The 27,305-nt window shown below is 33.2% G+C and overlaps 1 protein-coding gene across 1 annotated transcript; it reads left to right on the forward strand.

The window, feature by feature from the left end:
- On the forward strand, positions 1 to 25,812 carry LOC149797890 (uncharacterized). Its single transcript, XM_089960174.1, has 10 exons — positions 1 to 94; positions 1,535 to 1,588; positions 3,380 to 3,562; positions 5,054 to 5,157; positions 6,414 to 6,566; positions 9,327 to 9,363; positions 10,396 to 10,592; positions 12,314 to 12,569; positions 15,256 to 15,487; positions 17,976 to 25,812. Exons 1-10 carry the CDS (start codon positions 1 to 3, stop codon positions 18,076 to 18,078), a joined length of 1,413 nt encoding a protein of 470 aa, XP_089816300.1. The 3' UTR covers positions 18,079 to 25,812.
- The last annotated feature ends 1,493 nt before the right edge of the window (positions 25,813 to 27,305 follow it).

Consider the following 27,305-nt stretch of genomic DNA (forward strand, 5'->3'; position numbering starts at 1 on the left):
ATGAGATGGCCTAACTACTTCTGCAAGTTTGTTAGAGTTATTGCCCTTTTTGTCATGAAACGCAATGTATTAGAATCCATCTTCTCTAGCCAAGGTTCCAATATGTTAACCTGCCTCTATGATTGAGACTAGTGGAATCACAATAACCAAGTTGGCAGTTGCACACACAACTGGAATGGAATCATAAATAAGTATCTGTCCACTCCAAAATACACCTGTAATATCTTCTCTGTGATATGTAGTCAGACTTTAGATGTTAAACTTACAAAGTATACTTTTAAGTCATTGCCTCCACCATTTTTGGCCCATGTACAATGAACCACTGTTTATGATACTCTATTGGTTAGTTGGCATTATGCACTAAGGGAGACAATTCATCAAATCTGATAGATGTCACTAGGTAAAGCACTGAAATATTGTATTAAGGTGTAGATAGGTTAACATATCAGAGCCTTGGCTAGTGAAGATGGACACAATCTTTTTAGCACAACTAGACCCACAGTTTTTCTTTTGGATAAGTTGTCATGAAACATTGTACATATTATTTGAAGATGTGCATATTAACAAATTAATATTATTTATAATTTATTGCCTCTTATGTCCTGCAGCTGGATGCAGTATAATACGAAATTTTCTGAATGCAACTTGTCTTACAGTTTTCTTGAATTGCTTTGAAATTTGATGCATATAATGGTCATCATCAAAAGATGAACATATTGACAAATCTGTGTGATTCTGTGATTTTTGCAAGAGTTATATCCCTTTTTGACTCACAGCTGGATAACAGTGTATGAAAGAATTTTGTGAGTGCAGCTGCTCTAAGACATGGTTATTTGTGTGGATTGCTGTGAAATTTGGTACATATTATGGTTATAATCAGATCATATGTGTGTTGACTTATTTACTTATACTATTTTCAGATTAGTTACTTGGTTTTCTTTACAGTGGACAGGATGTGAGCGAGGCAGTGATATATATGTATGAGTACATCGTTCACGATTCCTCTAGTATGGGATGCATAAACTGTATCTCAGCACTAAAAGCTAGGGTTGTGCTGATGTGCAGTTAAATCACACACACACGCACACACATAAACATCCATTACAAACAGAAAGAAACACATTTTCATAGTAACTATTGTTTCTTGAATTTGTCCAATGTCATCTCCAAAGTTTGCTAAATCAGAGTTTATTTTTTACAAATTAGACCAAATGTATTTTCTGAAGCTTCTTTCAGTTTCTGCCCAAATTCGAAGTTATCAGCTTTTAGTGCATATATAACACTGATCTCTTGTTTTATTCTTATAATTATTATTCCTGGATGGTCTATAATTACTATTCCTGGTTGGCATATTTTGTTTAGTAACATAATATACTAATACCTTTTTAGTTAAATTTTCAAGAGTCAAATTAAAAGCTTTCATTCAGCAAACATAAACATGAAACTTTTTACTGCATAAAGGTGTAAAGAAGATTTTACAGTATTTGGGATTAATTTTGTATGCAACAGTTAATCCTCTGCTGCTTTTTTGCAGATCACCTTCAAGGTCAAAATCAGTATCTAGTAACAGTTCTGATAGAGAAAAGAGGTAAATTTAGGTCAAGTGCATGGATTATCTTTCCGATTTGTAAACATGGACCGACATCGCAGTTTAAATGCATGTAAACAAGAGGATGCTCAAAGACTGAAAAAATGCTTTGGAGCAATACTACTACTACTACTACTACTAATAATAATAATAATAATGAGTTTAGTTAAAGAAGAAGCTCATTTGGTCAACTGATTAATCTTCCATGAGGCCTTCCACAATGACGTTTGTACAGATATATACATAATGCATAATTTTTATAAGATGAGGTGTCTGCGGTTAAAAACTAGACAATTGATCTACTGCTACAATAAAATTTGTACAAGGCTTCAAGGATGGGTACATAAAGGATTCATATTAATAGTTGTAGTGAACATGTGTAAAACATTATAGGTGAGTAAATGATAACAATGTTGTAAAAAGTAGTAGTACTGAATTAAACAAAATAATATGAGTGATAGTTTCTGTAGATATTGACTAAGAAGCTTCTTGAAAGCTTGGCATATGTCAGCTGACTATATATAAGGTGGCATGGAATTCCATAGTTTGGCTCCGGAAAAAGCAAAACTCTTCTTATAAAACTCTGAATTTGGTTTAGGTAAATATAACTTCTTGTTTGAGATGGATCTTAGTTCATATGTATGTATATCAAAGGGCAAGATTTAGGATAGAGCAAATTCAATGTATATCAATGTCATTCTGACATTTTAATCAGAAACAAGAGTCCCTTGAGGATACTTACGCTGTAATGGATACAAAAATTTACAGGAAAACCATGTGTCATAATTGATCATACATTCTGAAGAAATAGTGACTACAAGGTTCCAAAGCTAGGCTGGTTGCCATATCCAGAATTAGTTGTTAGGTCAACAGTGGGCATCAGGTCAAGTGCATTTATGGTGTGGTCATTCATACCTCATGTCTGTGCATCATCCATCAATATTTTCATCATCTCTGAAACTGATTGACAGAATTCAGTCAAATTTTCATAGATAATATCCTCATGACAAAAAAGAAACTATTAAGCAACTTGTAGCAAATTGTCAAACTCAGAATTTGGCCAGAAAGCATCTTTTCAGGAAGGGCTTAAAAATATTTATAAATTAGGATGCTTTGCCATTGTACTTGGTTACTGTTTCTAAAATTAGATCAACCTTTAAATGACCCCATCTCAAAAAAAAACCTTCAGCATAAGCATATGAACCAAATTTGATATCAAGGTCAAAGTCATTCAGATTCATACCAGTGATTCCTATCTGCCATCAAATTTGACTGCTGTTACAAACAAAACCTGAAATTTTACATCTAAAAAATCACTGCACAGAATTGGAGCATATTTCACAGATTGTACCTTGGCATGTAGGGCTTTACATTTTTTTTTTACAAATGATACCAATCCACAAAGAAAATATTGAAAGGTTTCTAATATTAGAAAATATTCATACAGCATCCCCTCAGAAAGTGCTTCAAAGAATTTGATCAGCTTTGGCAGAAAGTAGTGATTAGTGTTTTTTTTTTAGGATTGGGCAAATATTGCTCCATTGGGCGGTATGAAATGAGGATGAAAATGTCTCAAAACTAGAGAAGCTTGAAACAGTCGTTTTCATAACATATGCATAAATAGCACTGGAAGAAATTTCTACAGAAATGATTCTACTGACCCAGTTTTCTTGGACACTGCTCTTGCATTGGTCTATTAGGCAAATGTCAGACAGGTGAGAGATATTATGCCCACTAGGGCCTCACATTTAGCACATTGGATTTTAACATAAAATTTCTATTGATTAGCAGAATGTTTGGATATTTTAAGAATTAAAATTAACAGTGCTTTTTTTCAAACCAGAGATGAGCCCAAATCTGTCACACCGGGATCGGATCACCTAGCAGTCATTTCTCCATCCCCAACACCAGTCTTGCAGCTGTTGGATGAGGATAGAATCCGGGATATTGTCAAGGAAGTAGTGGCTCGGCCTGGTAACCATGCTGTCTTATTTGGAACAGTTCAGGATGATCATTCATACTGTATTAAGATAAAAACAAATGACACAAATTTTAAATTCGTGAAGCAAGTAGATGCACTTCTCCAAAAGTTAGATAGAATTCTGTGACCTAATTTTCAACTCAAGTTTTTTCTTAGTTACCACTACATGCCATTTACAACACTGTTACATATGTCTGTCACAATCCACCCTATCACATACTTATTTTCAGATTTATATCTTTGAAGGACTTGGTGAATCAAAACCAGATGTTGTATAAGACATTATTATAAGGACTGGAGGAGTTTCATTTTTACCTTTCTCCAATAATTTTTTTTCTCCATTAGCATCATGACCCTTTAATCCAATTAATAACTTTTGAAAGACCATGTATAGAAGATTCCTATGATTTCATAAGTTCTATCTTATTGTGATATTAAGATTTTTCAGCATTTTTTCTGCATGGTACTACCTATCACATACTTATCTTATATGTACTTACATATAATCTACATGACCATAAGTTATGTGCTCTGCATCACCGGTTGATTTCGATAAAATGTTGGGATTGCTGATGAGTACACAATTTTAAAAATACATCCATGAATATCACTGTATCCAAATAATGGCTGTATCCCATGTTCTCAAATAGAATCTTAACTTCTTAAAATCTCTATAACTTACAAATCCGTTAACCAATTTCTCATCTGATAATGGCCAATGATGTTATGCAAGAGTTAGTTCACATGACTACCGTATTTGTCAAGAACCAAGAGGTCAAATCCATGACAGCAAATAAGAGTCAAAATGTGAAGTAAGGACGGTTGTTGTTTTCTGGTGACTTTCAGAATTGAAAAGTGTTGACTATAAAACGTTATTGTACACAATTTATTATTTTTCATTGGAACACCGGGAGTTGTTTAAAAAGTCTGAGGTCAGTTTCATGCTCATATTGGTGGTCTTATCAGTGATAATACCAGTGTGGTTACAGATGCATTTCTTTCATTCTATTTGCTAAGTTTCTTTTGGATGGCACAGGTGGCAGAATGAGTGTCATGGAAGCAGCATCCATTTTTTTCAAGTTCATTTACATTTTGTACATCATGTACATCAAGTTCCAAACATTAGGGCAAATACATACCATCATAAATATATATTCTTTTTTATTACCGCAATATCGGAGTAACTCCTTGCATAACCTGGAATCTACATGGTGTCTGTTTACTGATTGTTTCCATCAGCCATCTGATTTAAGCTGGAAATAAAATATATTTTGATATAGAGCAAAAAACAACAAATAGACATATTTAGAAGGTCAGTTTTTTATTTACTTATTTTCCAATCACAAATTTTAAGACTTACAATACCTGAACACAGTGTGTGTGTGTGTGTGTGTGTGTGTAGAATATCCTATCTAAACATTCTGCTATTTATAAAGCAGAATGTTTCAAATTTTCTGATGTGCTGTTTTTTTTATATTTCATAGATATATACATCATCACTGATCCTGATGACGATAAACAGAGAAAGCTATCTGAATTAAAAGAACAACTACAAAAGCAACAGTTTCAGCAAGAGAAAGAAAAAAATGTATGTTTGCTACTTTTCATATTGTCAGTCTTCTCTATTTTGCATCAGATTTATATTTCTATGAATTTGCAAGGCGTCACAAACAATTTTATAATTATTGTAAAACGATGTTTGTGGATGCACAAGACAAATGCCAGTTGATCATGAATTCACTTATTTGTGAATGAATCCAACATTATACATATACATTTAGAAAGAGAAATTGTTATAAACTAGAAATGTTTTATAATTCCAATATCTATAAATGTTTTGCAATTCCAGTAGCTGTACGTGTTTTATAATTCCAGTAGCTATAAGTGTTTTATAATTCCAGTAGCTATAAGTGTTTCATAATTCCAGTAGCTATAAGTGTTTTATAATTCCAGAAGATTCAGTGGCATACATAAAAAAAAGTTTGAGTTAAAAAAATAATGGAATAATTTGTACGTTTTGCATGCCTTGGTGAGCAAAACATAAAACAAATTAAATGTGTTTCATTTGTTAGTTTGAATGAGGAAAAATCAAAGATTCATTTAAAACCCTACAAAATACATGTATGTTTTCTTTGGTTGCTGCTACAAGAATATTCACTAGTATCAATTGAGTTTTCACTGATTAACAAATGTTTTTAATATTATACCATATATATTCACCTGTAAGTCAAATCACAGTGCAAACAACATAAACCCTGATCTGCCATTGCATAATGTATGAGCATATCAGGGTCTGTGTTGTTTGTTCTACTGATTACTCCTAACGCACTGCAGATGTGCCGATGCATTATGTGATGGCAGATCAGTGACTGTATAGGATGCAGTTGGATTTGACATATAAAAATATATACGTTACCTTTAGAGATGACTAGAGATAATATTAATTTTGTGAAATATTAAGAATTAAAGATGCTAGTAATAATGTCATATAAATGATGTTGCTTTTCAAATATTTTTTAGTATAGGAAAGATGAAGATAGGATATTCTGCATACACACACACACACACATATATATAAAATAATTTATGATGAGTTTTGGAGTGGTATTTTACATACGTGCTTGGACAGCTAGTGTAGTATAGTTCCCCTTTTCTTTGAAATGAGTGGAGATAAATACATGTTGACCTGTCACAGACAGTTTACATGTCTATTCTGTTAAAATTTAATATCTAGAAATTGCATTATCTTTTACTGTGTTTTCATTTAATATCTGAGTCTGTTTGTTTTGTTTTCATTTAAAAGGTGTAACACTTTTTAATTTTTTTAAAATTTTGACTTTATAGAAATTGTTCAAGCAGAGAATAGAAATCAACAAGATGAGACAGAGAATGAAGTTGTTCAAGCAAATACTCAAGAATAATGTAAAGAAGGATGGAGGGAATCATCCCTGTGAGGTCTTCATAGGTCCTAACACTAATATAAATGATCCCTGTGAGGTATGCATGGTCCTAACACTAGTATGAATGATCCATGTGGGTCCTGCATAGGTTCTAACACTAGTATGAATGATCCCTGTAAGGTCTGCATAGGTCCTAACACTAGTATGAATGATCCCTGTGAGGCCTGCATAGGTCCTAACACTAGTATGAATGATCCCTGTTAGGTCTGCATAGGTCCTAACACTAGTATGAATGATCCCTGTGAGGTCTGCATAGGTCCTAACACTAATATGAATGATTCCTGTGAGGTCTGCATAGGTCCCAACACTAGTATGAATGATCCCTGTGAGGTATGCATAGGTCCTAACACTTGTGTGAATGATCCCTGTGAGGTCTGCAGAGGTCATAACACTTGTGTGTCTCATCTTCTTTATTTATCTATTTATTTATTTTCTCTCAATCTTTTAACATTCAAAGATCTTATCCTCACAGAAAGGGTTCAATGCAAATGGAAACGTGTATATCAGACTTCATGCATTGACTTCTGGGGCTCAATTTAATTTTTAAAAAAGCAATTTCAGTTTTGGTTACCAAGGCAATCGTTTACTTACAAAAAGAAATATATGCACACCTTTAAATCACATAATCCATATGTAACATCATAAACCAGCAGATCGGGGTCTGTAAGCTGTATGGTTGAAATCATTTAGGATGGATCAAAATGTTTGTGCACATTATGTGACTGGTAGATCTGAATCAATATTCTTAGGCTGTGCATTATATGCAGGAAAATCATGCGCAGTGTGCTGCTAACTACTTAACCAAACTAACATGAAGGAAATGTACAGGATGCTGCCAACTGATGAACCTAGTCTGGACTTAATTTACTTTGTGAGGGATTAGGTAAAATTAACACTTTGATAAATACTCAACCATGATCATTTAATCTTTATAATTCCAATTTTCTTCCTTTCTATCATAAGATCAGTGTATTAGTGTGTTGTAGGGTTTAACGTCATTTTGCAGCTCAAGATAGGCTATACATGACAGCCAGTATACATGGTGGAGGAAGAACCTGGGAAAACCCTGTAAAGAACCACCAACCCACGAGAAGCTACTGGCAAACTTTCTCACATACCCTCATTGGCCGAACCCAAGACTCGAACCCACGCAGACAGAGGTGAGATGGCAGTGATCCGTAACAGAGAGCACTTTAGACCACTCGGCAACTCGAGGCCCCAACATTTGAATTTTGGTAACATATAGTTTTCTTTCATTAACCTCTTCACATGGCTCCAGAATACCTAATCTGTACAAACCACAACAACTGGTTGATGACTGTCAAATTTACATTTATTGAGAAACTTTATACTTTACATGTTAGGCATTGGCTGCCCTTGGTTTCTGCATATTTTATTTTATTCAAAAACAAAAAGAAAGACATTCTTTTTAACTTTTAGTCAGTTCCTTTCTTCTATGTCATATGACCATGACCTTAGGCATAAAAGTTGATATAATGAGTGTGCCAACTTAAATTTAGAAGCAAAACTAATATTAACTGTTTTTATCAATGAACATGGAAATAGGAACAAGGTGATGTAATCCTTTACCAAATAAAGGGGTAATAATGAAATAAGCTATATACAGCAATGACATTTTGATCATGTGCCACAGAATTCACTCTTTACCAGCATTAACTCTATACCAAGGCCCTTTCACCTTTCTAAAGTGATGTGAAATGTGCAGTTGCTAAAGGTGGAGTCGCATGAAAAGTCAGTTATATCTTTGAAGATGTGGAATTTATTTTCCCTAATTATTCTGGTGAAATTTCTTGATATTGCATTTAACATTGAATGAGCTTATTTGAATTCTTTGTCTTTGACAATGTCGATTTCTTTTATAGTGTCCTTTAAAATCCCATTTATGGCTACATGAACATTTTTCAAGGAATTCTTATAATATTCACGTGCCTGATGAGCTGGCATTCTTGTGACCCCTGAGGATAAGAATTTTGGCTTGGCCTCAGTGGAGAAACTTTATAAGCAGCCACTCAGCTCATCTGGTGTGATTGTGTTGGAGTACAGACTGTGTCCAATACTTTTAGTGCAACAACTCTTAAGTAAATAGACAACAAGAAAATATTCACTGCCACACAGTTCTTACACTTCGCAAGCTCATTTTGAAGAAAGTTAAAGAAGACACACTTTCTACAGTCTGTACACAATTCTCGTAAATTTATTGTTGGGTTGTTATGTACGTGATACAGTAACATTAAGAATCCCGCAGCATTTCAATTTCACAAATTTATATAGAAAATTTATTTCTTTTTAAAAGAAAGAGTAGCAAGCAAACATTCATTTAAATGAATGATCACACGTCAGAATAATGATTTAATTTCAGAAAATAATAAGCTAAGGATATACATTTTTCAATAACATGTAGTCACATGGAGGTGGCATCGTGTCATAGAAAAGTCCTGTTTTAAATTTTCAAGATTTAGACATCAAAGATATTTCATGTGATTAATCTACTTATTGTCTTCTTGTTGTCATTTTACCATTTTAAAAACAATTCAATCTTTAAGTAATGCCCTCATAAATGTTTGGATTTAATTGTGAATGTGGTCCAGTTCACACCATCCCATCATACATATGCACACACACATTTAGAAAAACAAAACAAAAAACTGTTTACCATTTAAAACACCGTTGTGGAATTTTGTTTTACATTTTGTGGCCTCTAAATATTGGTTTATTTCAAGATGTCTTCCACAGTCGGCAGTAATGTTACTTATTTTTCTTGCTGCATCATTTTCAGCCTGATGTACCAGACAGTTTAGACAATAACAAGCAAGGTAAGAAAAACTCATTTTTAGTGCTAAAAATTCCATATCCTTCAGAGTCATTAAAATTTATGATACAGTTTAGATTTTTACTCTTCATTGATCATGACTATGACTTTTGTCTAGTATGTATGATTAATACTGTCTATGTTGCCCTGGCTGACGTTTGACACCATGTGCAAAAGTTTTAGGAGATTTATTTTACCTTTAGCAAGGTATTACCAAGTACAGAACAGGTTTATACTTCAAACTGTATCAAATAAAATGCAGAGAAGCTTCTATTGAAGTTACATCTTTAAAAAAACATTGGGTTTTTAAAGAAGATAACTGATGGTTTTTAATTTATGGTCAAATGCACAGTTTGGAACATTGACCCATAAAAGAAGTGGAATATCCACACTTGAAGTAAATTACCATGGCTACTCACTTATAAGTCAAGTCCAGCTGCATACAACATAGACCCTGATCTACTGTCACATAATGCACTGGCAGACCAGGACCTGTGCTGCTTGTTCTATTGAATATTCATTACAAATTATGGATGGATTCATCTTACAAGTGAGTACATATGGTACATTGAAAATAAAAATTCATAAATGATAATGACACACTGGTAAATATAAAATAAATTAGTAAGAAATGGTAGAACAAGAGTGATCAAAACAGTAAATGCTGTACAAAATTTACACTACTATACTATTTGCTAGAGACCTTTCATTTAATTAAGTATATTTTATTGTGGAAAATCTGTTACTTTAATCATGCAGAGAGATCTCCACAACTATCTTGGTAATCATGAATTTATAAGATCTACCTTTGTAAAATTGTATTCACAACAATCAGTATTGTAGATAAATATTTCATAAAAGGAATCTGCACACAAAAAATTGTGTATCACTCCAATTTAAATCATCAAGTCAGTATTTGTTTTATCTTTTTGTAAGCATGACTAATTAAAGAAAGAAATTTGCAAAACAAGAAAAGAAAATTGAAAACACATTTGCTAGTACAAGTTATTTATGAGTTCTTTATCCTTTAATTCAGTACATGTACTAAGAGAACTAGAGGAAAGAGAGGAAGTCTTGGCACGCTGGTCCGATGATGGATGGTACTACTGGGGAACCGTGTCAGAAAAACTGGAAAACCAGTCTTATATTATCATGGACCAAACTCGACATCAGGAGGAAATCCCTCGAGACCACATTCTCACTGATTTAGAAAATACCGCTGTCAATCTACAGGCAAGACTGGTTGTTTTTGTAAAACACTATAACATATATTTCCTTACAAGTCCAGTCTAACTGCAATTAACATAGACCCTGATCTGCCATTACATAATGAGCTGGTAGATATGAGTCTATTTTATTTGTTCTTCTGATTATGCCAAACAAACTGCATAGACCCAGATCTGCCTGTACATTATGTGACAGCAGATCTAGGTTTGTGTAGTTTGGAGTGTACCTACTCCTGCTTATGATTTTACAACAATTTCTAGCACAAGTGTTCTTCAGCTTCTCAAGATAACACCGCAGATGGTGGACATGTAAATGCATATTCTACATTCAGGGAGCAACTCAGTAGATTAAGGCAGCCTTTATGTCGCAAAGTGGCAATCATTGTTTTAATCCTCTTACATGGATTTGGATGATAAAGACACTGAGATATCCAATATTTGCCAAAGAACACATTGTCAGTTTTGGATATAAGATTATAAAAATGTGTTTAAGGTATTTACGTAAAAGATCATCTTACTCTATTGATATCAACACAGAAATAAAAGACTGTTTCACACCTTATTTTACTGATTTCTCATTAAAGGATTTGGCATAGTGATCACAAAGTATGTTATATGGCATAGTGATCACAGTGTATGTTATATGGCATAGTGATCATATGTTATGATGCCTAATATGCTAATTTAATCAATCAGGATAAATTGATATTAGCAGTCACTGATTTTGTCCTATCAACATCTGAGATTTTCTACCAGACCACAAATCTTAGAACATTTGGTACACACTTTTATCTTTCTGTTTTCCTTGACATCTAGTTTATTCACCCAATCCCCTGGCAGTTTGTACCCCCCACTTGTGATTTTAAAAATGAAAAGCATCTAGGATATAAAAATACTCACAATTTAGTTGATTTCTTCATTCATTTATAATTTCAAACATGATGTTCCCCAGAGTGTCCATAATGCTGTCATCTTGTGTGCAGAGAGTTATCAGTGTAAACAATGAGTCTGCTCACTAGCCTTTTCTGGTTTCTGGAAAAGTTCATTTTCTATGAAAGGGTGATAATTCTTGGACTACACATACATACAAGGTAAAAACTGTATTTGCAATGTCTAGTTTTAATAATTTTACAAAGCATTTTAACAATACAGTACATGGGTTCAAAGGGATGTAACTCCCAAGCTTATGGAAACTTACAGTATTATTCAGAGCTTGTCAAAGATGATGAACTACATCACTCATGTTGTCTGACAAAACTGACTTTCCATGCAAATATGACTGCCATGTTACTAAAAAAGATACCCTCCCATTTGGTTTGAAATGCAAAAAATATGACATTGTTAGGAAAACACACTAGCAACAATCAGCTTAGAAATTATAAATTAATGAGTGAAATACATTGTATGTATGTGCAGTCCAAGGATATTACCGCTTCACTGAAAATGAACTTTTCCAGGAACCAGAAAAGTTTTGTGAATTTGATATCCCTGGGATTTTCCATTTTTAAATTGGTGGGAGGTGCAAACTACGAGGGGTAAGGTGAATACTATATTATCAAATAGGACAATGGAGGATAACTAGGATCATAATTAATTTAGCAGACCAAAACCTACACTGTCCTGCTAAAATAAGTGTCACTATTATAAATGTCCAGTACAGCAAAAGTTTTGTACAATTACTTGCAGACATTTCTTATCCTGATTCATACTGCTTATGTTTCTTTGTAGCGTCATGACTATGTCATTGCACCACATCCAGAGTACAAGAACAGCTATGCTCCAGGAAAAGTACTGAGTGTGCATAACAGAGAGGTTGAAGTCAAATTTTATGATGATGAGGTTGATGAGGTGGACCTGGGTGACATTTTTACCATATCATCAGACCAGTATGATTCTGATGTTCGTTACATAAGGAAGTGTGAAAAAGATTTTATTAGAAGAAAGGTTCTCACAAGGAATGATGATAATGGAAGATACTTTTTAGGTATTTATCTAGAATACAAACGTTACATCCTGCAATGACTTACATATTTCTTTAAATTGGTTTATGTTCATTTGTGGATGCTGTTTATGTCATTTTATGCAGTACCAACTTATAACTTTATGATAATTCTTTGTTATTTTTTTAAATGACTTCAGTTTTTTGATGTAGAACAGATACAATGACCTTTCAAAGTGATGAGGTACATTTCAGTGTACTGTCAAACCTGTTGCAGGAGACTAAAGTTGGCCTGAAATTAACCTTGTCACTGACATATGCCTAATACCCAGATGCAAGTGCAATTAGCCAGAGTTGGCCTGAAATTGACCTTGTCACTGGCATCTGCCTAATACGCAGGTGCAAGTGCAATTAGCCAGAGCTGGCCTGAAATTAACTTTGTCACTGACATGCCTAATACCCAGATGCAAGTGCAATTAGCCAGAGTTGACCTGAAATTGACCTTGTCACTGGCATCTGCCTAATACCCAGGTGCAAGCGCAATTAACCAGATTTGGTTTGAAATTGACATTGTCCCTGACATCTGCCTAATACCCAGATGCAATTGCAATTAGCCAGAGTTGACCTGAAATTGACCTTGTCACTGACATCTGCCTAATACTCAGGTGCAAGCACAATTAGCCAGAGTTGGCCTGAAATTGACATTGTCCCTGACATGCCTAATATCCAGATGCAAGTGCAAATTAGCCAGAATATCTGAATGAAAAGCATCCTGTCTGTAGAAATTTCATCCAAGACTGTTGATTGCATATGCTATGAAAACAGTTGGTTCAAGGTTTCTTCAGTTTGTATTTCCTTCATTCATATTTTTAGCAAATCATTTGTCAAATACTAACAGGCCTCTATGCCAGATTGGTTGGTCAAATTCTGATCATAGGCCAGAAAAGAGTATTGGAATGGCACATTATCCATCCATCCATTAGCACATGTTTGTTGTTGTTATTACCCACAGGATTGCCATGAAACTGGTAGGTCTATTTGGTCCATACTTCTTGAACATTTAACTATGGCTGTCACAGTGGCCATTTTAAAAATATTTTTATTGCTACTCCTCCAGAATGGGATGGTCATATCAACATGGGTTTATTTTTCTTCACTAGAGCTAGATGTGGTTCCCTTACCTTGAATCTAAGTGTGTTCAAGTAGTACTAGAGCTATATGTGGCCTCCTTACCACGAATCTAAGTGTAAACAAGTAAACAAGTAGAACTAGAGCTATATGTGCCCCCTTACCATGAATCTAAGTGTAAACAAGTAGTACTAGAGCTGTAAGTGGCCCCCTTACCATGAATCTAAGTGTAAACAAGTAGTACTAGAGCTATGTGTGGCCCCCTTACCTTGAATCTAACTGTAAACAAGTAGTACTAGAGCTGTAAGTGGCCCATTACCTTGAATCCAAGCATAAGTATAATACATGTACATGAAAAGTCAACAGAAGAGTATCTATGAAAGACATATTTTGCTGACAAGAACTTTTAAATGAAAATAAGTCCTTTGAGTAAGAATTTTCGAACTTTTAAATAATAGATAAGCAATGTTTGAAATTTCAAATGATAAATAAAATAAACCCTTTGAGTTGGAATTTTTGCCAGTTACCTGAAACTTTTCAAAATTGGGGGTGGGGCTAATAACAGCATATGAGATCAGTGGGTCTAAGCTGGCATTAGTGTGATTTTGTTCTATATATCTTTCATTACTGGATGAAATAAGCTTGGCTTGGTTTATAGTTTTGACCATTATTGCATGGTAGACATACTTTCATGGCAGTGTAATGAAATGTAAATTCCTTTTATTGATGTAATGCTACACTTGAAATTTCTGCAGTGAATAAAGGATCTGAGTTAGCCTTCAAATAAAGTTTGGATAATTCATTGAGTTATGCTGCAGTTATGGAAACAGGTGTACTTGAGAATATGACAATCTGTATTAAACTGATGAATGAGTTCAGGTCATTGCCATCATGAAGTCATTTCCTAATCATGCTGTTGGGAACAATTATTTGTTTATTTACTTATTTATTTTATTTATTTATTTTCTATTTATTTTATTTTATTTATGATTGTATTTGTGAGAGTCCTGATGCTTTTATTTCTGGTAAATTTAAATATTTGAACACCAAAATTATTCAAAATGAGCAGTTTTCAAAAACTCAATAAGGAAAAATTATAGCTTTTCATGCTAAGTTTTGTCCTTGAACTTGGTTTTTTGAAACATACTGTGACAGCATTTTGCCCTTGTAAGTAAATACTTCAGCCATGCCTGTATAAAACCAGCATATTTCAATGAGAAAATAGTACTTGATGTTCTTTTTAATAGTCAAAGTCTTCAGTCTGTATGAGTTTGACTCTTCTGTCAAAAGTTTGATTAGAAATAATCAAATAAATCAATTAAGGCCTACAACCATATTTCTCCTATGTCTAGCAGCCTACCTCATACACATTTTAAAAGTGGCAGGTTGACTTGTCGTTAGCGATGATTTTCTTTAATAAAAATTTGCCAATTTTTTTTGACAGTATTGGATGGGTTTTTCATGGGAGTATGACTGTCAATTTTTATTCTCCTGCTTTGATTTTCCATATTTCAAAAATATAACTGAACTATTACAATATGTTGATGGTATGTGTACTTGGAGCTAAACATGTATTTACCTACTCAACATAACCAACTTGCAGGTAAAGTGCTAGGGATCAGTGGCTGGGATCTGCAATACAAAGTACAGTGTAGTGATGGTGCTACAATATCCCAGAGAATTGTCCATGTATTCAACAAGGAGAACATGAAAAGAATCACACATCTGCAGGAGAAAGACTATGTATTGGCCAAACCTTATGGAAAATCCTACTACATACCTGCAGTCATTGAAAGGTTGACGCCACTTAATGTTAAATTCTGTGATGGATCAAGGTATGCAAAATATAGCAATATTTCAGTGCCCACTGGTTCAGTTATTGCTGACAAATGGCGTTAAACACAACAACAGTTGTTACATACATACAGTAGAATTTTAATAAAATCAAAAATATCCATAACTCTGACCTTACATTATAGCCTATATAAAAGTGTGATAATTTTGTAGGTAGTGCGTTATAAAGTGTTGGTAGCTTGGTCTGATTCACTTCATTTCCACTGAATATGTATCCAAATTAATGTTTAAATTAAATTTTCTATCCAATCTAACCATTTAAATATATTTTATATGTCTATTTATCAATATATCTATCAGACTGCATGAACCTCTAACAGAATCCTTAAGCTGTATTAGAGACACAGTCATGGAAATTCAGCAATAGTTAATATGTATTCAAATTCTAAAACATTACTTGGTTTAGGCATTGCCTAGTCACACTGGACAAGTTATAGTTAATATGTATTCAAATTCTAATACATTACTTGGTTTAGGCATCGCCTAGTCACACTAGACAAGTTATAGTTAATATTTATTCAAACTCTAATACATTACTTGGTTTAGGCATTGCCTAGTCACACTGGACAAGTGTGAGCTATTTTTAGACAATACAATAATTCAGAAAATTGTTTTGCCTTCTTCGCTATGCTAGCAGTATAATCTAGAAACCTTGCACAGTGATCAGAGCAACACAAATAGGTTTATGTGACCTGATTTTCATGGCTGTGAAGATCATTCCTGGAAATAGACATACTTAAATTCTATGATTGTACCATCAACAGTATTTAAAAAATGAAACTAAATAATGACTGGAGCATTAAAGATTAGGTCACTGCAAACTACTTTGCCAATGTTGATCACTCTTTCAAACTCATGAAACTGAAGAAATACAGCAAGCTTTGTGTTTACATGCAATAGTTTAGAAAATTTGCGGTTAGTAGAAAAACTTCAAACATATGCCCATGCAAGTCATCTAAATAACAACAACAATAGCAACTCAGAAAATAAAGAATAACAGGAAAGTGATACAGAAAATAAAGAATAACAGGAAAGTGATACAGAAAATAAAGAATAACAGGAAAGTGATACAGAAAATAAAGAATAATAGGAAAGTGATACCTGTACAGGCAAGAAAACAATGATTGATTAATGAGGGACCCAGTCTCAAGGTTGTTTTTTCTCACTGGGATCACCAAAACTTGTATGCATGGGTTCCATACAAAACATATATGTGTTATTTGAATCTTTTTAAAAATTAAAATTGTACATTTTAGGTACCTAAGAAAATTATATTTTGTATTTAACCTAGAACTATTTGTACACAGGAAAATATAATTTTAAAAAGTGTACAGACAAAAATAGGATTGTATGTAACACCTTTTTACCTGAGACTGGTTCTAGGCATAATTATACTATTATAATTACATTATCCTTGGATGCAGGAGGTCATGGGTTTGAACCCAACTGAGTCATACCAAAGACTTATAATAATGGTACTAGTAGTTGCCTTGCTTGGCGCTCAACATTAAGAGGTTAGTGCGAGGACTGCTTGACCTGGTGTCAGGATAATGTGACTGGGTTGGACATCATACTACATGTCTGCAGCGTGATGCCCCAGTACTAGACATCAATATAAACTGTCACACTGCAGATATTGAAGCGATATGACTGAACAATTGTTAAAGCTACATAAAAAATCAAAATCACACACACACACACACACACACAAAAATCACACACTATTACATTATCACTGGTATGAAGCCAATCAGAAACTGCTATTTAGATTAGCTTGGTCATATGAAGAGAACGTTTTACTCAGTGTTGACCCCTTTAGGTCCATTGAGTTTAATGATGAAAGAACCAGTTCTAGAGCATATTTTTATTAGGACCAAATATGTGTTTAACAAATGGTGTGTTTAAATTACGTTCATTTCCAATATTAATGTCAAGAATTTCCACTATTATAGCATTTGAGAATATTTTTTTGGCATGGTGAATAATAAACTTGAAAAAGCTGAGTGCTTTCATCTACCAAATATAGGACAATAGCTGGATTGTACAAAATCATTAAAGTAAGGACTTTTAAAACTTAAACAGAAAACTTTGCTATTGATGAAGCCAATGCTAGTTATAGAAAAGTGACACTTATATCTTGTTATCTGATAGCATAGGCATTTAGCATAATGATATCACAAAGGAACTCTGTATGTTTGTTTTATTGCCCAACTCTCTCATAATTGTTCTGTTCTGCTTATATTTCATTTGCAGGAAGATTTTCTTATTTTAATTTTTACCATAATGTATGTTAAAACTTGATATTTTGTTTACATCAGGCATGTGGAAACTATGGCCTGCCATCTGATTATATCCCATTATTTACATCATAGGGTGTGACTTTAAAAATTGCTTATCCAGCCCATGGCCTGTAGGAAGTTACACATCTGCTTTACATCACTATACATAATGTATGTATTCCATTTTCAGGAAGACGGGGTCAGATGACTGTCTCTTGCTAAATGAAGACTACTATGAAAATGCCAAGAATTACTACCTGGCCAGGGAACGTTCACAATTAGATGATGATTAATTTTAAATGGCAAATACATTGGAATATTGATTTTCTGAATGCTATTTATTGATGCAGTAACTTTTTGTCAGTCGATCTGCACATCCATATTGTGCTAGTGTTCATTTTACAAACTCTCGGTAAAATCATTGGATGGTACCTTATGTGTGTTTACATTATTATATGTCAGCATTCAAGTTTCTGGTTTCAGGTTAAGGGTTGTAACTTGGTCAAATTAAGTGAGCAATAATTCAGACATAAACCATGTGCAGTTACTCTGGACCAAATAAATTTATTGTCTTCTCCTGGCATGAAACATTCATTTAACTGTGACCTCAAAAACTTGAAACATCCCAAAATATGAAGACAAAAATGATTTTACCCATGGTACTTTAGTCAGAGATTTTAAAGTTGTCCTGTATTTGTTAGCCATTTTTTGTCTGTCCACTGTAAATTTGGAAATATGGAATATGCTTTTGTGGAACAATACATTAATATAAATATTGTCCCTAGATATATCATGCATATTAGTCAAACATATTAAACTCTGAGGTCAAAGTTACAGTGAAATTATTATCTTTGAATATTTTTGCGCTGGCTGATTTCTATTGAATGATATGTATATATTCTTCTATTTAATGATATATACATATATATATATATATATATATATATATATATATATATATATATATATATATATATATATATATATATATATATATACCAGTTAGGATCTTGTCAATTTCACAATTACATGCTGACCTCAGCTGTAAGGACACATAATTTTTTTAATAAAATTCTCACTATTTTTTTAAGTAAACTCTGAAAATAATTATTCTGTAAAATTTATAATGGCTATGATTCAGGGTCACAAGACAACTCAAGGTTGTGAGACATTTTAGTCATTTTTCTGTACATGCTGAATCTTTCCAATGTTGAGCAAAATTTTGTGGCAATGTTCAGCAGGCATCTATAATCACTACACCCAGTGTGGGTGTGTCAGGAACCGAACAAAGTTAAAGATGTATTTTTTTATATTTTGTATGGAAATAATCTCTTAGATACCTTAAACTTAGTAATATAACACAAGCTGCCACACATACATTTTCTACTCTGACATTACCTTTTACTATTTTAATGAGCTTGTTTGGCATTACCCATGTTAGAAACAAATGAAAGTATCAACATATTAACATCTATAATAATGTTATGGAATGGTAAGTCAGAGGTTTTATACGATCCATCTATGGAATTTTGTCATTTAATCTGCATATTATATATTTATATACTATAGATCCTGATATTCTTATGGCTCAAGCTGAACTGTGAGATCTTTCTAAAAAAATTAACCCAAAAATTTAATTGTTTATGAAATTTAATATTAAAACATTCAACCAAGATGTGGCAAGCTCTAAATAAAAAACAACCAAAAGGATTGATATACCTAATTATTAAATGTACAAGGAAATGTGTCATTTTCATTTCTGGATTTGCTGCTGCATTAGTGTTAGTATTGTTCTTCCATGACTAATTCAGTCATTCAAAAAAATTAATACTGATAACACTGTTTTTAGATGAAATTAATATAATAGGAAATGTACAAATGTGGATTTTTAATCCAAGAGGAAACGCTTCAAATATAAGTTATAAACCCATGCTTTAAGGTTAGTCATTCCCAAATTTAACAAACTATTTGCAACTTAATCACATTTTACAGACAGGATCTTCTGGGCTTATCATTATAGAAATACTGTATTTATATAATAGTTGTTTCATATATTTTATAAAATAGTTTTTTAATCATACATTAAGATTTCATTAAATTTAGCTCAAACTTTTTTTTATACAAAATTTATTTAATTACATGTTTGCTATGTACACAGTTTGAAAAAATCAATCTTTCTGAGAATAAAAAGTTTGTTACATTTCATTGTGATATAATAAAGGGAGGCTTTCTGTCTGTGTGTCAGTGTCCTTTGGTATAATTTATTGAGGCTTTCTGTCTATGTGTCATGTCATGTGATACCCTCACTATAAAGAACCTTAGTATAATGCAGTATAAAAAATTCCATTATATTCAATACATTTTGGTTTTGCTTATAATACACCATATATACTCACTTATAAATCGGGTCCAACTGCAAGGAACATGGACCCTGATTTGTGAATAGTGATCAGATCAGTGTCTCTGCTGTTTGTTTTAGTGATTACTCCTAACAAACTGGACAGACTGTTACATCATGCCATGGCAGATCTGGGTCTATACAGTTTGCAGTTGGATCCAACTTATAAATAAGTTTATACAATACCTCAGTATATGGTAGCCTCACCTATAATACAATTCCCTTTTAGGGCTCTCACCACAGTATAAGGTAGCCTTACCTATAATACAGTTCCCTTTAGGGTTCTCACCCCAGTATAAGGTACCCTTACCTATAATACAGTTCTGTTTAGGGCTCTCACCCAAGTATAAAGTAGCCTCACCTATAATACAGTTCCCTTTAGGATTCTCACCCCAGTATAAGGTCACCTTACCTATAATACAGTTCCTTTTAGGGCTCTTACCCCAGTATAAGGTAGCCTTACCTATAATACAGTTCCCTTTAGGGCTCTCACCCCAGTATAAGGTCACCTTACCTATAATACAGTTCTGTTTAGGGCTCTCACCCCAGTATAATGTAGCCTTACCTATACTACAGTTCCCCTTAGGACTCTCCTAGATATCATTATAGTGAGGGACCACTTTACATTGTTGGTGATTTGTTGCTATACATTTTTTTAATGATATCTTTAAATTCTTTTCATTCTTGTAAAATTACATGTATAAATCAAATATGGCTTTCATGTGGTTCAGTGTCATCTTGTTATATTAATATTGAGCAAATTAAACAATATTTTTAACATATTGTTACAGATTTAGGAATTGCAGATTTCAAATACATTTTATGGATCAACTACTTTGTGAGAGCCTTTCTTTGTATTAAGACCTATAATTGGTAATGGTGCTGTTGCAAAAGTATTTGTTTTGAGGCAGTTGTTTGTACACAGAAGAAAAACAAAACATGCATTATAGACAAAAATATATGGAATGTTATTACTGTCCATAATTATTATGTAATTAATACTGTCCCAGTTTTCATGAACATTAATTGTTTGAAAGAAGGGTGTACTTTTTAATTACTTTTGCAATGAATGGTTTGATTTTTACCTTGAAATTTTGAATATGAAAATGAACAAGATTATTCATAATGGAATATATGTGATGTAGGTTTACATGTCTTGGAGATGTAACTTTGTCACATTTTTAGTATGATGCATAATCAGGAAACATGACTCCTGTCTGTCTCACAAAACTTTTGTTTCAACCTGAATGCGATCTCTTTTTTTCAAGAAGTGTGAAATTAATAAAATGTTACTTTTTCTATATTTTGTATGTTGTAAAATGAGCTTGATTAACTTTGGCAGATTGGGTCTAGGTCCATGCTTTAATTTCCCTGTGTAATACTTCCTTTCATTGTGTTTCATATTCATGCCTAAGAGTATTTATTAAGCTTATTTATATTGAATCTTTTCAAGCATTAAAATATTTGATACAGGAATCATGATATCACTGTATGCATTTCAGTACTAACAGTTCATTTATGGCAATTTCCCATACAAGATAATTCTGATGAAATATATGAACTCTTTAAAAAGTCCCATTTCCGGTCCCAAATCTATATAATGTGACTTATTTCACAATAACCATCAACAATAATACTCATTGGTCAAGATGATGAATGAGTAAATCTGCACAGTATGTCACAGGCTTGTGGCACAATATGTCACAGGCTTGTGGCACAATATGTCAAAGGCTTGTGGCACAATATGTCAAGTGCCATTTATGGCACAATATGTCAAGGGCTTATGGCACAGTATGTCAAAGGCTTGTGGCACAATATGCCAAGTGCCATTTATGGCACAATATGTCAAGGGCTTATGGCACAGTATGTTGAGGGTTTGCAGCACACTATTTCAATGACATGCAGCATAATATATCAATTGCTCATGGTACAGTATATCAAGAGTTTGTGGCAAAATATGTCACTGGTTTGTCACAGGAACAATATGACAAGTGCTTGTGGCACAATATGTCAAGTGCTTGTGGCATAATATGTCAAGTGCTTGTGGCACAATATGTAAAGGGCTAGTGGTACAATATGTCAAGTGCTTGTGGCATAATATGTCAAGTGCTTATGGCACAGTATGTTGAGGGTTTGCAGCACACTATTTCAATGACATGCAGCATAATATATCAATTGTTCATGGTACAGTATATCAAGAGTTTGTGGCAAAATATGTCACTGGTTTGTCACAGGAACAATATGACAAGTGCTTGTGGCACAATATGTCAAGTGCTTGTGGCACAATATGTCAAGTGCATGTGGCACAATATGTCAAGTGCTTGTGGCACAATATGTCAAAGGCTTGTGGCACAATATGTCAAGTGCATGTGGCACAATATGTCAAGTGCATGTGGCACAATATGTCAAGTGCTTGTGGCACAATATGTCAAGTGCATGTGGCACAATATGTCAAGTGCTTGTGGCACAATATGTCAAGTGCATGTGGCACAATATGTCAAGTGCTTGTGGCATAAAATCTCAAGTGCTTGTGGCACAATATGTAAAGGGCTAGTGGTACAATATGTTAAGGGCTTATGGCACAGTATGTTGAGGGTTTGCAGCACACTATTTCATTGATATGCAGCGTAATATATCAGTTGCTCATGGCGCAGTATATCAAGAGTTTTTGGCACAATATGTCACTGGTGTGTAGCACAATATGACAAGTGCTTGTGGCACAATATGTCATGGGCTTGTGGTAAAATTTTTGGGAGACAAGTAGATAAAGTCAAGAGAAAATCAAGATGATCAAAAACATGCATATCATTGACAAGTATCACAATAGTTACCCTTTTATTTGACCATATGAAAAAGGTCATGCCTTTTACTCGCCATTAGTTCACTTAAGGTCAATGTCTGGCCTTTCTGAGGTAATGTCAGTCAAATAAATGCTATAATTTCCAGCTATCACAAAATCATTTATGTAACCCAAGATTTTAACAAATTTATATTGTCCATATATTTTGTCCCATCACAAAGAAAGAAAACATTTTTATAACATGGATATGTAAGTATATGGCTTATGTACATGTAAGCAACATGAGTATTACCTTTGAACTGATTTAATTTGCTCATTTAGAATGGAAGCTGCTTCTATAACATCTGTTTAACCAAGTTAAGAAAATAAAAATTAACATTATTTTCAAATCAGCCATACTTTTCATTCATTGACATTGTGTATTCTGCTCAAATAGGTCATGGCTCCTACACTCCAAGCATTTTCATGCACAGTATTGTACTGTATATTAATCCAAATTTATGTTACTGTCAAATACAATATGGTCTTACATCAAGAGATATTTATCTAGAGAATATTGCAATGATTTAAATACCTGGGAGACAAGAATCTTCAAGAGCTCAATGAGCCATTTCCTCAGTAAAATTTTGCCGATAGACCCTAGCCTCATTGGAACTAGAATTATGCAAAAATATACCTTTCCTTCTTTGCCTCACCAGATATTTATCTTTCCACCTAGGCTTTTAAGCATGTGGCACATTATGTTGCAGTACTTGATTTGTACTTCACACTCTGTCTTTATTTATTTATTTACAAAGATTTTACAAGTATCTTTACATTTGTGAAGGATATGAAAGATATTTGAAAAAAATGTACACATGTAATTTATTTTGACTTTGTATTCTAGTTACAGTGAAAAATTGCAATGAAAGTGAAGCAAGATTTATTGAAAGTTTAGCTCATGAACCAAAAGTGTAGAATATTTTGTAAACCAGTTTGCTTTTTGTATCATTTATAGGAATGAAACTTATACTGGTATTTTCTAAAGGTATTAAATATATAACAGTGAGGACCTCAGACATAAAAGTGCTGAAAATGGGGACCTCAGTGGTGAGTCGTACATAGCTTCAGAGAAAGCTTAGATGCCAGTCCTGGTGTAATTCTATCCCAGTCTCTAGGCTCTTTGATGGTTCTTCTTTGCTCTCAGTATGGGATTCATATAAATCAGATTATAATATATGACAATATTCAAGTTCTTATAGTCTGCTTTATAAGATGACATACACAGTCTTACTCTGTAAAATGTTCACTGTGTGTTAATTACATGAACTGAATCAATTTTGCTCTTGTTGATTGATTGATTGATTTTATTTTTATGGCACACCAGCACTGTTAGGCTATCTAGCGCCATACAAAAGATTATATGTAGGATCATTTAAAAGTGGTAAAAAAGTAACTTTGCACTTGTCATTTCACTGTTGTTCTATACCATGATCATAAACTGATAAATGTTTTGATAGTCATTTTTAAAAAAATCTCGCTGTTGTCATTAATATGGAATTTTGATTTACTGGCTTATATTGCCAATATATATAATTGCTAAAAATAGTTTGATATTGATGTAAAATTGTGCTATGAACAAAAAATCCGTGTATTTCTTTTCCATCTGCAATTCAATAAAGAGGACAATTTTAAACTATCAACCATTAAGCATGACCCTTTTTACTCAGTAGTCTTAAAATGTTTTAGTTATAGGCCTGTTTGAAGTATGTGAAATACCATTTAGCTATATCTAGTTTTTGTAATGACCAAATACATATAATTAATAATTTGCACAAGAAAAACTGAGACAAAGTTGCTGCAAACTCTACTGGAGATATTATATTTGAAAATGTTTGGACAACACAGTCATCATGAAAGTTAAAACAGTGATAGAACATGTTTTTCTTTTATTGTCTCATTTTATATTATTAATTTGAAAAACCCAAGGTTAGTATTGAAGTCGGTCCTGACATGACATTTTTTAAGATGATTTTCTTTCATCTTCCATATTATCTTTGCAAAGAAATCAAATATTTTAGTACCTCTAAAAGGCACTTCCAGTCTATTGTATCTTATTTCAGCATGTGTCATACCCAATCATTTTAGTCCATTTGTTTTGACAAGTATAAACATATATTTTTACGTATTGAATTTTGCCTTATCTGTCATATCAAATGAATGTCACATTTTTCTTTGCTCTCAATGATCTTTGAACAGCCCATGAAAGATTCTGCTTGTTTTTTAATTCATCCTTATGTTTTCAGTAAAATTATCTAAAGATATGTAATCACGTGTACCAAAGAATTATTGTTATTCTCTAAAGAATGAAACAAGAAAATCGGATTATGGAGATTTTCTCCAATCAATGTACACCATCGGTCCTGCATTAGCTTAATCAGCCAATAGAATTCAAGCAGCTGGGTATACAAGAGAGCAATTTGGTATTTCATTCATTCTTGCATGGCCTTAGTGAGGCCAACTTTAGTGGATGATGAATATTGTTGTTGTGTGACTTTCTTTATGGAGCTGCATTTATCATTACCTGCATGTGGTAGAGGTTATTGAGCTCTGGGATGTTCTTTGGTTATTTTCACAGCTGTCTCGTATAGAATCATACTTGTCTGGATAATGCCCAGCTCAAAGAAAATTGTCCAGTCATAGGCCCAGGGCATGTAGCTTTAAAATAAACCATTGCTCTGACTCACATTCCACTTGCCACAAAGTCCCATAGTCTTCACTTTTATTTTGATACAAAACTGAAATTGCTACACTTTAAATAAAAGGAAATTAAAAAATGCTCTAAATTTACTCATTTTCTCTGTTTATTTGACTTCAAAACACAGGTGATTCTCAATTTATACCATAGATACATTCCTATAGTTATGGCGTAAATCAAATGGGCATAAATTTAAAGTAATCTAAATGAACATATATGAACTGTGCTCAAGTCACAGCACATGATGTAAGCAATGGTTTAAAAATGAGCAAGGAGGTGCAAATTGAAAGTTATTTCTTCATTATACATAAACTGAAAGCACATATATCAAATTAGTGTAAAACATGCATCACCTGTAGTGTATTTCAAAAGCAAAATTTGTGTGACCTTGTCTACTAAGGTTTTGAATTCTCCAGGTCTTGATGTAAACCAGTACTTGGTACCCAAATAATTTATGCTTTACAGTTTTTTTTTAACCATTTATGTTTAATTTTGTTCACTATTCTATTTCACTTAAAACAATATTGTAATGATGACATAGGTACTATTAGGATATTTTTAGCCATCCAGGTATTACACTGTACATGTGAGCAATGGACAGCTCATTATTATTCATGAATGACCAAAGAGTGCTAATTATAGGTAACCAATTAAATATGGCAATCATAGATGGTGCTGTTTCCAATTTATTAGTCACGTGCTTCACTTTGCACACAACGTATTTAGTTTTCAGTACAAGCAAGCAACCTATCTTTATATGGGTAGGGACCTATAAATGCATCCTCAGCATGGGGCTGGATATTTTTAATTTACTGGTGAAATTCAAGAACTTCAGAATAAAAGGGCTACATTCTGCTGGAATACTCATGATTTTTCAGAACATAAAGTAAATTTTGTTTTTTACTTTTAGGACAAATCCAACAGGCAAGTCAGTTAGAATATGGGAGGGTCCCAATCTAGATATAGAAGGGTCATGGATGTCATGCTATCTGATTTTTGAGCATTGAAGGGAGGAGATCATATCAGCTCTGAGTTAAACCCCATTAGGCTTATAAACGTGTGTGTATCTTCACAAAGCACAACCAACATGAAACATTGAATACACCGTCTAGATTTCTAATTGATGAAGTGTATGTGTGTGTGTATGTATATGTATATATATATATATATATATATATATATATATATATATATATATATATATATATATTAAATACATTCAAACAATATGGCATCTACATTCTGTCTAGATATCATTGTGCATTCATTAATACTTAATGATATATCATGCTGAGTACATTGAAGGTTTCCTTCCAAAGATCATCCTGAAATTATTCTGTTTCAGTCTTTTATTGGAAAGTATAGAAACTATTCTGAGTGGAGGCTCTTGAGTTCTTCGTCACATGAACTGCATGTATCATGTAAGACTGGATGGCTTTGGATGTGGTAATGTGGAAATGGTTGGACAGGAAGCAGCATGAATAATTTAGGAAAGCACATGGACAATGTTAATTTCTTAAGGCTTCTACTTTTATTTACGATAATAGTTCTTGGAAAATATGTGTGATACCCTGGAACCTAAATT

Source organism: Sinohyriopsis cumingii, chromosome 6, assembly GCF_028554795.1.
Source record: "Sinohyriopsis cumingii isolate HCF-2022 chromosome 6, ASM2855479v2, whole genome shotgun sequence".
Lineage (NCBI taxonomy): Eukaryota > Metazoa > Mollusca > Bivalvia > Unionida > Unionidae > Sinohyriopsis > Sinohyriopsis cumingii.